Consider the following 14,288-nt stretch of genomic DNA (forward strand, 5'->3'; position numbering starts at 1 on the left):
ATGTAACATTTTTGTTTAGCTTTTAATGATTTCATACCATGTTTACACCATAAAACGAAAAGATGGGACATGTATAATAATATAACTGTTGAGAAAGCAAAATTAAACTTTTGCAAAGAACAATAAAATAGCTAATAATAGCTTGAACGTAAAGTGAAAATATTACGTTTTTAAGGTTACTTTTAAGAAAAATTGCAACTTCATGTTTAATTCAGTCCTTTTAACAAAACGTTTGCAACAGTTGACAATAAGACTTGTTTACAAATTTCTCATCACGTTGAAGCAAACTGGTGAACAGGGTTGGTTTGATATATATCATCGATATATATCAAACGATATATATCATTGATAAATATCGTCGCTAGATATATTTTTGGTAAAAAAATCGATATTTCTGATATTTTTGAAAAACATCCATTTTATCATTCCGTTTTCACCTTACAACTATTGCTAACAGTTTAGAAATGCTAAATAATACCTAAAATCATCAAATACTTGCATAGGGGCCTATTAGGCTTACCCAACACAGACAAAGACAGCCAGACCAAGGCGGTGACATTGGCTAGACCAATTAATTAGTTGATTGTTTGAGTTAAGAAGAATTTTTTCAGATTTAAATTGTATTCCTTCATTCCAGTGCCATCTCCCTAATCTGATTATCTCATCTCATGTTAATCTGTGATATTTTATTGCCTTATTGGAAGACCAGCCTGCTGAAAACCCTTTGAACTTCATAATCCATGATTTTGGATTGAACAATTTGACACCCAAAAACAGAATTGTAAGCACATTACACTGACTCACTGAGATGACAGAGTAACTCATCTCATCATGTTCTGTATAAATCTTTCAATGACTAGCTTCAAAGGATTCTGGCTCAGTATAAATCTATAAATATGATGATATAACTTTGACTGCTGCTGTTGAGTGTGTATTTTCATCATGTTGACTGGTTCACAGCAAGTTGAGAAATTGTTTCGGTGTCGTGAAGGCTGGCAAGCTGGTGTTTGTTTGCAAATACCCAAACTAGACAAAAGTAGGACATACACTGCGTTTCCATGAAGCGCATAATTCGCAAATTTAAGCCAATCCGCAAGTTATCCGCGTCATGGAAACAGTATAAATCCGCAAGCTAAGCGAGTTTTTTGATCCGCAAAACTTAATTGAATCCATCACGCTTGCGAATCATAAAAACAGTACCGATGCGCATGATCCGAATGAAGCGCATTGACGTACCGCACCAGCTATTCAGTTTTAAACATTTTCAGTACTTCCGCTCGTACTTGGCTGCTCGGCTTCAAGCGTTTTTAACTGGGAATATTGCTTTATCATTAAATAATGCCAAATACACCGTTTAGCGATGAAAAAATATTTAAAATGTTATTGCTAATAAAAGAGCACAAGGTGCAAAAGCGAATCGATGGAAAAGTAATAAGAAATCAAGAAATTTTTAAAAAGTTTAGCAGATAAGTTTGAGGGCAGCAGAAACTTCGAACAAAGAAGAAACAAATGGAAAGCCCTAAAAAAACGCTACGAGGAGGAAAAAGAGTGTTCTAATTCTGGTAAGTTATGTGGTCAAGTATGAAAAATGTAAAAACGTTTGATTTGAATTAATCGATCTAGTATAATTATCGTCGTTTTTAAACAGAAATTTGTCATTTTTTACGTTCAAGATTTAACATGCATGCCTTTCAACATCTAAGCTGAAAATGATGTTATAACATACGAGATGGGTTAGATTAGCCTACGTACATAGCAGACCTGTAAGAATTGTTGAAAAAAAAACAATAAATGAATCAGTGTGATTTTTTAAATTGAAGCTGGAAATTGCCTAAAATAATCTCAAATGAACTTCTAAAAGGTTATCTATATATTTTTAAATTCTGTTGACTTAAAACTGTGATCCTCTTAATTTTACGATACATGTATGTAATTTCCTCAGCCTTCCTTCCAGTCTGGAAGAACCACACACTAATTGCAGATAACGTTTTGTTAGAAACTTTATGTAAATGTTTGAAGTGCCAAAATACATCTGGATTGTATAGCTATCTATTTGCTTATTATTCAGGAGCTCTACCGTCAAGCTGGCGGTTTTATGAAAATATCCAGCGACCTTCTTGATCTTCGACCAGTCGCTAATGATGTTAATCCAGGACTTGCAGCGATCGATGCAGATAAACTTCAGAGAGCCGAAGGTATCTATGTAAAGTTTATAGGAAGCTCAACAGGTTTATGGCACTGCGCAAACTTTAAAAATTTATTTTAAAGGTTGACTTGCAACAAAATTCACGTTACAGTTATTTGATACGAAAAGATTCACCATGTCTTACTCTGTTGTGTTGTAGGTGCAAAATATGTGGAAATGTGATTACAAGCTCTTAAAAGCTCAAAAATGAACAGTTAATAGCAGCCTCACGAGACCACCGTAGTTTGGATTCTCTTTCCAAAATGGCTCAAATGTGACGTAGCTGTGGTAGATGGTTTCTGTTTACACATTCATGCAACCTTACTCGTCGAAATATTTTCACAAATATACTTCACGCATTCAATAAAACCATGTCTATTGTTGTTACGCGTCTGTTTTATCGTCATCGTAATGCTGTCACTTTTAGCAGTGATATCCTATAACTTACCATAAAAATTCGTTTAATTTTTTAGCCTTAGCTTGAAGGAGTACATATCATGTTCTGATAATCATGACGAGCCTGTTGGTCACTTGTGATAATCGAAAAGTGCTGCAGAAATTATTTGCGAAGTATTGGGTAACATGATCAGATTACGATTTGCCGATTAGACCAAACCGAAACAAAACTGTAAAGTAGCGAGTATCTATATTTGATACGGGGTGTTCGGTAAAACTCAAAGTGTTTTCTCATAAACTAGTGCTTTGATAAGTTTTATGTTAAGCTTTTTATTGGCCTTTCAATTCACGTGAGAACATCACGTGGCAAGACAATCAAATTTTATGGCTACGTCATCGAAATAAAGAGATTCCCATCTACGGTGGCTTTTCGTTTTTGAGCTTTTAAGAGCTTGTAATCACATTTCCACATATTCTGCACCTACAACACAACAAAGTAAGACATGGTGAATCTTTTGATACCAAATAACGGTAATGTTAATTTTATTGCAAGTCAACCTTTAAATGAAAAAATTACACTGTCATAGCCAGGCTATATTATAAATAAATTGAACTTGATGTTCTTTCTTGAAACACATTAAATAATCATTTTGTCTTTGTTTTATTATACAGGAGAAGAGCAAACATTAACACCTGCATCAACAACTACATCAACGGCCACATTAACGACTGCATCTTCTTTTTCTTCTGTATCTTCTTGTGCATCTTCTGCATCTGCTTCCTCTGCTTCTTCTCCTTCTGCATCTTCTCGAACCATTCCTAGAAACAGCTTTTCTCGCAAACGAAGGGCCGAAGCTTCTGATGAACTGTATGAGAAGATGGGAAGAATGCTGGATAAAAGCAATGACCATTTGTTGAGTGGATTTAAATCTATTATGAAAGATGTAACCTCGGCTCTCACCAATGCTTTGCTGCAAAGCGAATACCATCGTACACCAGCTCACCACCCTTCTCGAGCATCCGCGTACCACTCTTCTCGATTACCCGCGTGCCACCATTCTCAGTCACCCACCTACCACTCTCCTCAGTCACCTGCGTACCACTCTCCTCAGTCACTTGCGTAAAACCCTTCCGACTCACCTGCGTACAACCCTTCCGAGTCACCCGCTCAACCCCCTTCGCAATCGCCCTCTAACCCCCCTCCGCAACTAGCCACTCAACCACCTTCGCAACTATCCACTCTACCACCTTCACAATCACCCTCTTACCAGTATCTGCAACCACCTGCTCACCACCCTGTGCAGTCACCCTCTCACCCCCTATCTCCTGCTCAATCGATCTCTGCAGCTCTTTTGGAATCAAGATCTACCTTTAACGATTTGTTGGATTAGTTAATAAGTTAATCAGGCTTAATCTATTCTTCAGGTATTATTATTAAATATTATTCGTATTATTATCGTCGTTTATATTACTTTTTTTTAATATATTATTTCCTATAATTATCACTCAACTCAATATCACTCAACTCTATCACTCACTCAAGTCGTCAAACCACACCTTGCAGCTTTCTGATAATGCAGTTCATTTGCTTGTTTCATGGCAACCGCAATCAGTAACAAAGTAACTAACTTTGTGCGTAGTTTGTGATCATCCGATCTGACTGGCAAGGTACCCGCATTCAACTGTCATTTCAATACTATTAAATTAATTCCAACATTAACGAGTTGATAGATCTGTCTTTTAAGTGCAATAGTAAGGTATTGATCTGTTAATCGGAATTTCAAACATATGCATGAGCTTGGAACCAAAATGAAGTAACAGTTAAGCAAGGGTTTATCTGGCCAGCCAAATTGTGAACCAAGAAACGATTATAAGATACAGGTAATTGTGAGTAATATAAATGGGGGAAGTAACATAATGACTAGGCTTATAAAATTGTTAAGACAGACAAAACACAGACTCTTTAGTATAATGTTAGATTGACAAAGAATTTAAAAGATATAATTGACGGATTAGAGTGCCCCGGGTTTGCAACACGGGTTGATAAACCGAGTTATATTTACAAACTCGAGTTTGTAAACTTAAGGTGCAATATACTATTATTACGGTAGCATAACTGTAGATCTGGTTATATTAACAATGGTACACCGATAGGCACCCATTAGCTAATAGAAATTAAACTGTGTATGTACAGTAAAACTACAATTTATGGCGAATTAGAGTGTCCCAGGTTTGCCAACCAGGTTGATAAACTGAGTTATATTTAAAAACTTGATTTTTTAAATATAACTCGGGTTGCTAACCCGGGACACTCTAATTCGCCAAAGTTCTAGTTTTACAGTACAGACAATCATAGTTTAATTTCTATTTGCTAACGGGTGCCTGTCGGTGTACCTTTGTTAATATAAACAGATCTACAGTTATGCTACCGTAATAGTAGTATATTGCACCTTATTTTTACAAACTCGCGTTTGTAAATATAACTCGGTTTATTGTCTCGGGATGCAAACTCGGGCACTATAAGGCTCCATAGATAGGGCTTAGCAGCAGAAAGATTTTTGCAAAGGATAGTTTTCAAATAAATGGTCCTTTATTGCTTTGCGAATAGGTTGTGCTTCCTTATCCGTAGTTAAGTCGGAGATCGTAACTGGCTGCTGAAAGAGTTCCTGAGCTGCAGGTGGTACAGGAGTTTTTAAACTTTCACAAATGTTGTGAAGCATGCACCATGTTGTAATGAGCAGTGGAACTACAGTGTTCGCAACATATAACCGCTTGCTCAAGCATATCCAACGGCTTTTCAGTCTCCCAAATGCCATTTCGACACTTGCGGGTACTGCTGAGGTATACATTAAAGCATTCCTGCGCTGGTGTTAGATTTTACCTGGGTAGCCTTTCATGATGTGTGCGGATTTGGGGTAAGCCGGATCACCTAAAATGTGCAAAGGCACGGCAACATCATTGATCATCAAGTCATGTTTTGGAAGTCTAGCATCCAGAAAGCCTGCTAGAGGTGACCTGTGGAAGACAGTCGCATCATGCGCTGAACGAGGCGTGTTGCAGTAGATATTCCTAAATTTGAAGTATGGGTCTACTACTGCCTGCAAAACTATTAATGGATACTGTTTGTGGCATATGAAGTCGGAGTATCTGTCAGAAGGAGGAGTGATGGCAATGTGGGTCCCGTCAATAGCTCCAATAGCTTGACGGTAGCAATACTTCAGCCTGTTATGGTGAGCTCGCTGTAAAGCTTCTTCGAGCTCATGCCATTTGATGTAGTTCGACTTTCGTTTGGCCATTGCTTCACAGAAGCCGTACATACATCTATGGACGGTAGCTTTGCTAACTCTAAACGCTTCAGCAACCACTCGATATTCTGCGCAAGATGCCAGCTTGTACAAGGCGATGCAAACTCTAAAATAAACAAAGACGGGACAAGATTATATAATTTTCAAAATATAATTGCATACCTTTTTAGAAATGTGCATGTCCATACTCTGCAACATAAAAATAAGAGATGCCTTAAAATAGCTTTATTTTGCTTGTTGCAACACTGAATATCTAGTGCAGGATAATTTGTTACAAAAGTTTGACAAGGCTCAATCGTCATCATCATCTATCTGCTTACATGTTAGTTATAACAACAAAGCTTATTGCTGTAAGTGTGCTAACCTGATTGCAGTAATGTTAGTTACGCAAAATACTGATTTTAAAATTAGATCATTAAATTTATTCAAGCGACAACACGAAGACGACTGAATGTGATGCATATAGTTGAGCATGTACCTTTTTTTCAGTGAAATTGGCGATCTCACACATTCAATTGTTGGTGCCATGTCTTCTTGCACCTCATCGCACAGCCTGTCTACAACTTCCTGAGGGAGTCTGACATTCTCAATCCATTTGTCATCTAGGCTTTTTAAAAGGACATTTTCGTACCAAGAATCGATTCTCTAAAGCATAAAAAATGGTACATATTATTTAGATGTACTTTAGAACGATAAATTAAATACTTACTGAAGCCTTTCTATAATTTATATGGTTTATAGGTAAATGGTTTATTTTTGTCATACTTACGGATTGGAGGCTGATCCATCCGTCCGGAGCTTTCCTTTTCCTTGGAACAGTGAGTTGCTGCAGCTGCCATAACTGAAAAGTTAGGGCCAATATTATCTTATTTCTGATGGCATTACTAATTCCAAAACATAGCGTAAGTAAAACCAAGCAACAAAAGAAATGTATCGCTGTATCCACTGAGCTAAGCATGATTGTCGCGAACAACAAAACAACGCCGCTAACTATTCATAACTTCCTGCGTACAATTCTTTACCTTTTTTCAAAAAAGCGCCGGAGTCGATCTGCATCATGCGAATGTCGTAGAGTAGTCCATGAAAACACTTAATCTTGCGGATTTGGAGTTGTGCGCAACTAGCGCACAACTCCAAATCCGCAAGATGCGAATGATTCGAATCATGGAAATGCAGTGATTAAAACATGCTTGGACTATCATAGTGTGTATTTACTATTTGCACTATTTTGTTTGCACTTTGCATTCATGTCATTGTTTCCAATCCAATGGTTGACGAACATTTTCATATTTATAAATATTATATTAAGCCTACAATAAATCAAGTGTTTGGTATTAAACATTGCTGACTGGTCTCATACAACCTATAAAATACATCAATCACAATGTAAACACCATGCAAGTTCAACCTAGCTTCAAATTTTTTTCAAAAATATAATAAATATCAATAAATATCATGATAGATATCAATGATATGATATTTTTGAAAATATCAATATTTTTGCCAACCCTGCTGGTGAACCAGTCTCATCAGCAGTGAAAGCAAATGAATCAGCCTACGTAAGATTAAATGTTCTATTTTCTTCTGTCACTTTTCTTAGTATTCGCCACAGTTTGCCTACCTGGGATAATAACATTCAAGGAGTGTCGGGCCGGTTGGTGTATATTTGGCCATCTTACGGCGCATAAAAATTACGCATAGCAAGCAACAATGTTTGATTTATCACCATAGTTACAATTTTTTAAATTATGTTACACAATCTAGTGATAAAACATCTATATTTTTATTAATTACTTGGCATAATTATGGTAAAAATGAAAAAATTCAGTCAGAGAGCTGCAGGGAGGGAGTGAAAGAGCCGCATGCAGCTCCGGAGCCGCAGGTTGCAGACCCCTGACCTATAACAATTCAATCAAGCTATTCCGTTTATCGCTGATTTATTTTATATTAGTGAAGCGACAGATTACTTTTAAAAATGAAAAGATTTGTAAGACAAGCCTCAACACTGGGTAGAAAAATTTTCCGCAAGACAGACGTATGAGGTACAGAAAGAATTACAGAAAGGCTCATGTCATTGTTGGCTAGCACATGCGCAACACCATGTGATTAGCTAGCCTTTTGTGACCGCCATGTTTAAGGCTTCTATGTTTCTGCACTGCACTAATAGCATGTTCTGTTATTTGACATTATGGAAGAGATAGGGCTTTCAATTATTGTTATTGGTTTAAAAGATTGGTGAGTGTCGAACCTCTCGCATTCTGTACGCAGCCATGATGGCATCCTAGCTGGAAATCTTAGCTGGTCAGTTTGGAAATTAACATCTGATGTCTGCATTATGGCAGTAAACACTTTTTAGTGTGGAGCGCCAAGAATTTCCTTTACCAAATTTTTACCATCAGTTAATGGCATCCAAAGAAAGGTTTACATTAACTGATTAGCTTCGTAGGTATAATTATACCTAAAATTAGGCACACTAAAAATTCCTTGGTACAGTAGGGAGTAAATAACTGATATGCCTCTTGAGCTACAGTGAACGCTGTTGTGTGCAACATACTTTTCTTCATGTATTAGATCACTCACAGTATTTTCTCCATGCCTTCCTACTATATTAAAACATACGATTTATTTCGTGCGATTTCAATTTTTCATAACGTGATTACAATACATATAATACCCAATTGGTGAAGTGTGCTTATTATTAACTACATAAAAATTGAAAATGTTTTGTCAGGTGCCTCAGAAGTTGTTGCATCACCGCGACTGAGCCTGTTAAAAAAACGATCAACTGTAGGATCAATAGAAGAGGAGAGTCTCAAAGGGATGAGGTAAGTTTCGTTTTATATACAGGAGATGTTCCTATAACTATCGCTCCTATAATATACATATATTCCACTTAGCTTTAAAAAATTTATGTAAGTTTTTGCTGCGTATTATGTAAGAAATTCCATAAAACGTCAAGCGGTGCAAATTCTCAAATTCGATTTGAATCATGACTGTCTCAGTTCGCTTTAAAAAAGTTTTTTAATGCCGCATTTGGGAGAGAGTGACATAGATGTATCTCTATTGTATATAGTAGTGCCCTATCAGTATTGGTACACGTGTTAGTGTCGGTCTACCCTATAACATAAATCCCTACTAATTTCCTATAATGTAAAGTTATAAACGGTCTCAGGACGGATTATATGCATTGTGCCAAGTATCAAGCCTACATATACGTGTATCTGGTGTTCAAAGTTATATCATAAAGATATATAACTACCATGTTAACTCAATTCTTTTTCATTGTTTGCAAATGGTGGACTGCTGATTGCAAAGATTTTCCTGTTAACAGAAGCATACCGTCTGCTAAGAAATTAGCAACTGCAAAGCACTCCCCAGCCAAGTCTCCACAATTGAAAAAGTCGCCTGCATCTAAGAGTGCTGCAGGCACTAGAGCCAGCGATTCATCAAAAAGGTGGGTTGCCTACTAGAGTGTTGCAATTTACTTGGGCATGTTCATTTCAAACTGACCAAACGGAATATTTTGAAATGATATAAATATTGTGAGTTTTATTTGAAAATTAATATTAATTATAATCGTATGATAATAATAAAATATAAGAAAACTAAAGACGGCTATAGGAAGTTTTGTCAGGCTTACCTAAAAGTGATTTTGGGTGCTAAAGTCACTCAGAAACGTCAACAAAAGTGACATATTCACTGTAGAATTAGTTAAGGAGTCAAAATTACATTGTCATCGTCAGCAATTTGAAATAAACTAGTTCAAAACATGATATAGCTTTTTGAAATTTGATCGGAGGGATAACCTTTACAACAGCATCATCAATAATCTAAAGATTTTCTGCTGCGCGAGTTTAAGCCATGCTACCCGCTGAGAATTGCATGGTTAAAATGGTAAATGAATAAATAAACATTACGTAAGTAACCAATTGTAAACATTTCAGTTATTATAAGTTATTATAGGGAAAATAACTTTGTTTAGAAGTGCTTAAAGAGTAAAGCCTCTTTGTATGGTCAATTGTATGGTCAATCAGTTCTATGTAAGAATTATTCATCATTACATTTTAAAAAATTTGACTAGGTCACTAATGGTGACTAGGTAATGGCGAATGAGCAAGAATTGAAACAAAATATGAGGCAAGCACGTTTAAACAATGTTTAGTGCAAGTCGAAGTGAGTTACACGGTGTATTTCTTCAAATCAATTGTCTTGCATAAACAACTGTAGGTCTCCCTATCAGGTCTCCTTTATCTTAACCAGCTCTGTATTTTAGAACTAAGAAGCATGTTGTTCTCAAGTCGCCACACGTACCCCACCTTAGCATGTCTGAGACTGAAGAGCGTCTTTACTCCGCCCAGCGCAAGCAGGAAGGAGCAGCTTTTAAACGTCTCTCCCACAGCCCTGAAGATGTGAGTTTGACGTCAGTTTCTATTTTCACTCAGTAGCTGTGCAGAAACTGATTATTGAAGTCTTTCTTAGGGTTTCACAAGTTTTGTAATTTTCTATTTATTCATTATCAAATGAGACCTGTCATCACAAAGTCGGGTATGTTGTGCGGATTTATGGTTTGTATTTTTCTTCTCCTGAAAGGCTGGTCACTTATGATCATTTTTCTTTTTTCAGTCAACTGTATTCAAATTTATGATTTAAGTCTGATAGGACTTCGGATGAGGTACTCAAAATGTTCTTTTGAGAAAAGTGTGATGAACGTTAGAGTTGTAAAATAATATTGTAACTATTTGTTTACCTCTACATTGGTTTCCACACAAAGGCCCGTACACACTCGCTCAAATCAACTTTTAGCTCTGCGATGGACTACAGAGATTAGCTATTTTTACATCACTAACGATAAGGTGTACACATTATGAGCGATTAGCTGTAGTTGATTGCTAAAGACTAGTTCCTATATACTTCGCAAAGCACCGGCGACAGCACCGCAGACTATTAGCAGTGAAATGGGAACCTACGCGCCGGGTACCGCCGGTAGTTGTTGGCGGCAACGCAATAGTTTAGCGCTGTTCAAATTACGCAGAAGGCCGCAGGCTAAAACCTTCTTGAAATACACCGTACAAGTGAAGGTCACCATTATAGAAACGGCATGGCAAGTGAGAATTTTATTTGATTACGCTATTATGTTTAGCGATGCAGCTTTATATGTGAACAGATGTCGCTTAGCGTCGCAAGCGTTTTGCTGCGAAGCTACCGCCGGAGTCTCGCAATTGATATGGTAACCAAGCTTAACCAACAACCAATTAGAAATTATTGGATTGGTGATATTGCGGGTCCTTTGGTTATCTTTTTATTATCTGGTTATGCAATTCGTCACAAGGGTAGTTCTTCGCCATGCTGGCGAATGTGAATTGACAATATCTTCATAACTGTTGAAATTGGATCCAATGCGGTCAACAAACAGCCAATCAAGATGCTAATAGCTACGATCATCTGTGTCAAAGTTCAACATGTTGAAAGTCCATTGCATCCTTGCTAGCAACGATTACGTTGGTCGCTCATCACAAAGTGACGTTATAGCAGCCCATCGTTGTGGTCAATCGCACAGCTAATCGTCGATCTGAGCAATAGTGTGTACAGGCCTAATGGCTGTTATACTTTAGTTCGACCATCTTACCGTCAATACAAACAACAAAAATTAAACCCTTCCAGGTGACAGCCTCTCGTAATTAACTTGCTTATTAAATAACCTGCGCAGGAATAAAATAACATAAATTCCGGCATACCGGTCAACCCGGCTTATAAGTTGAGTTATGAAGTTTGGTTTTAAAATTATGGTATCGCCAGTAGTTCATTCGGCATCATAGGCGGGTGATGCGTCCCTGAGAAAATGCTTTCAAAAGCACCAGCATTTATGCCGTCAGCAATACGGACAACAATTAACAAAAGAATGAGAGCCGTCAGTTTTAGTGAAGACCTCAGAGCAGGAAAAACAATACTTCACCATCGTATTGGCCCGCCTTGCGAATAGTACGAAACTGCCACCTTTGATAATGTGGACGTTGTTAACAGAATGTCATGCCACAAGACAACTTTCTGTCAGGAGTTGTGATTCTTGTACAAAAAGGATGGATAGATGATAGTGGATGTGCTAAATGGATTATCGAAGTGTGGACTTGCAGGCAGATACTATGGAAAAAGCATTACCGTACTTTTCGGGCTATTAGCCGCTACTTTTTTCTGATGATATGAGCCATGTGGCTTATATAAGGGTGCGGCTATTCTGTGGCGTTTTCTTTCACCGCTAAGGCGTATTAACCAGAATCTCCGGTTAGTGCGCCTCTAGCGGTGAAAGAAAGTACGAAACAATGCCTAACGGTACTGTTCCGTTAGGCACTAAGATAAAATGCGTCGATTAATACGAAATAGTGCCGTTAGGCACTGTTCCGTTTTAAACAACAAAGTTGCTGCCACGTTAAAAAGCACCGTCCTGCGGCCTATACAAAGGTGTGGCCTATGTATTGTTTTTTATGGTTTTGGAAAAATAAAGCAGATGCGGCTTATATAGAGGTGCATTTTACAGTCCGAAAACTATGGTAAATTCGAAAAAAGCATGTTATTCCAAAAGAGAACCCTGAAGAATGAGGAAGAATCAAAATGGATATTGTTAAAGAAAACTCGCTTTCGGGTTATGATCGCTATCACTTCACGTTTCATACACTTGTTGCACTAACTCAGCCACGATGCCTGATGAGTATTTACTTTTTTTATCGCTGCCCTTAACATAGAGATAAATATATTAAACAGAAATACATACCATAAGACACTTATGTATTCGCCTCATCTAACTTTTGCGTTTTCGCCGAGTCATTCTCTCGCGAAAATTTCATGTGCGAAACTAAACTATCATAACGAACGAGCGAAAATGCGAAATTAAATAGCTTTGTTCGTTGATAGTCCAAGAAACAAATGGCAGCAAGCGATCAAATTGTACTATCGACCTTGCCAACACCATTTTACCTGCGGTTCACAATTACAAACTAGTCCCAAATTGAAATTTTTTTTTATCGGTAAACCAGGCCCGTATTCCCTGGCCGGCTGAGCCGTCCCAACTTTTTAGGAACTTTTCGCGGCTAAGTACAGTCAAACTCGGATAACTCGCCCTTGAATAAAATGTAACATTTCATCTCAAACACAAGGTTAACTCGAATGGATTTGTTTGGTTCGTTTCCACGCAATGATAAATTGCTTCAGATAACTCGACTTCAACATCATTTATTCGAAAAGTTATTTGCCCACCAGCTATGGAGAGGGTTTTTATTGCTGTAGTTATAAAGGTTTGCAAAATACCAAGTTTTACCAAACATCCGCTTGGCCATGTCCCATCTAAAGCGTGGAAACCTCCGTATGAACTTAAAATAAAATTGGCAAAATTGATCTTTGTTATAACGCTCAAAAGAAAAAGATGTCTTTTTTCTGAGCCTTTTATCTGTGGTCAAGTTTTGCCTATTTTAATTTTAAAACGTCTCGTCAGTCACATCCCCTAAAACAAAACAAATCTCAAAAAATAGAAAAATGTTTATACTTTCCGATAAAATTTATTAAAACTTGACAAGAGAGGAACGACTGAGGCCCTACATAAGAAAAACCTGTTGGGGGCTTACACCGCCCCCTCAACACCCCCAGGTGTTCATAACTAGTCGCCTACCATTAGCCACTCCAACTTGCAACCAGTGAACACAGGCCTGCGGTGAACTGAACCTGAGGAATCTAATTATGTTTGTTCCACTGCATTTATTTTCACATCACTATATTTTTGCACTCATCAGAGCTGCGAAATTAAGTTGCAGTGAAATTTTATTCTGTATGCTATTCACGAAACTAAATACTAGCGAAATATAAGTGTCCTAGGGTAGCAACAAGTTATTCATTTAAATATCTATGCAAACAGCTGCAAAGGTTTTAAATAACTCAATCACTCACATATAGAAGTAGTAGTTTTGTCCCAACTCAACAAGCGCGTACTGTAATTTGTTCTTTAAAATTGGACATGGAAGGAGAGTATTTGTTTGTAGTGGTGTCATACATATGTATGACGTGACACCTCCACTTTGATGGTATCTTTTAAATTTAAACTTAAATACTGATCGCGTGCGTGGCCTTCTAATAATTGCAAATGCAATCGGTCGCATCCAACTTTGTTGACATAGAAATCATTTTTCCTTCGTTTTGTAACATTTGTATCGGTCTCAGATTCCATAGCTAACGAATTAAATGTAGATACTTGTAGTTATATACGCATGCTGGCTTAAATGTTTATAGTAAAATATATTATAACGCTACAAACGAATATTTGCTCTAGATTGTGTATTTTACACGAATTTTTTCCTCGTGGTTTGCTGACATGAAAGAAGTCGATCATCGTGTCTCTTCTAAACGTTCTGAAAATGTTT

At 37.3% G+C, this 14,288-nt stretch overlaps 1 protein-coding gene across 1 annotated transcript in view; it reads left to right on the forward strand.

Moving 5' to 3' along the window:
- Positions 1 to 14,288, forward strand: part of LOC137386111 (nascent polypeptide-associated complex subunit alpha, muscle-specific form-like) — an 81,858-nt gene that overhangs the window by 50,114 nt on the left and 17,456 nt on the right. Inside the window, exons 8-10 of the mRNA XM_068072811.1 lie at positions 8,618 to 8,711; positions 9,218 to 9,340; positions 10,160 to 10,295. Coding sequence (XP_067928912.1) covers positions 8,618 to 8,711; positions 9,218 to 9,340; positions 10,160 to 10,295 — 353 coding nt within the window. The remainder of the gene's footprint in view (positions 1 to 8,617; positions 8,712 to 9,217; positions 9,341 to 10,159; positions 10,296 to 14,288) is intronic.

The sequence above is a fragment of the Watersipora subatra genome, chromosome 1 (genome assembly GCF_963576615.1).
Source record: "Watersipora subatra chromosome 1, tzWatSuba1.1, whole genome shotgun sequence".
NCBI classification, from domain to species: domain Eukaryota; kingdom Metazoa; phylum Bryozoa; class Gymnolaemata; order Cheilostomatida; family Watersiporidae; genus Watersipora; species Watersipora subatra.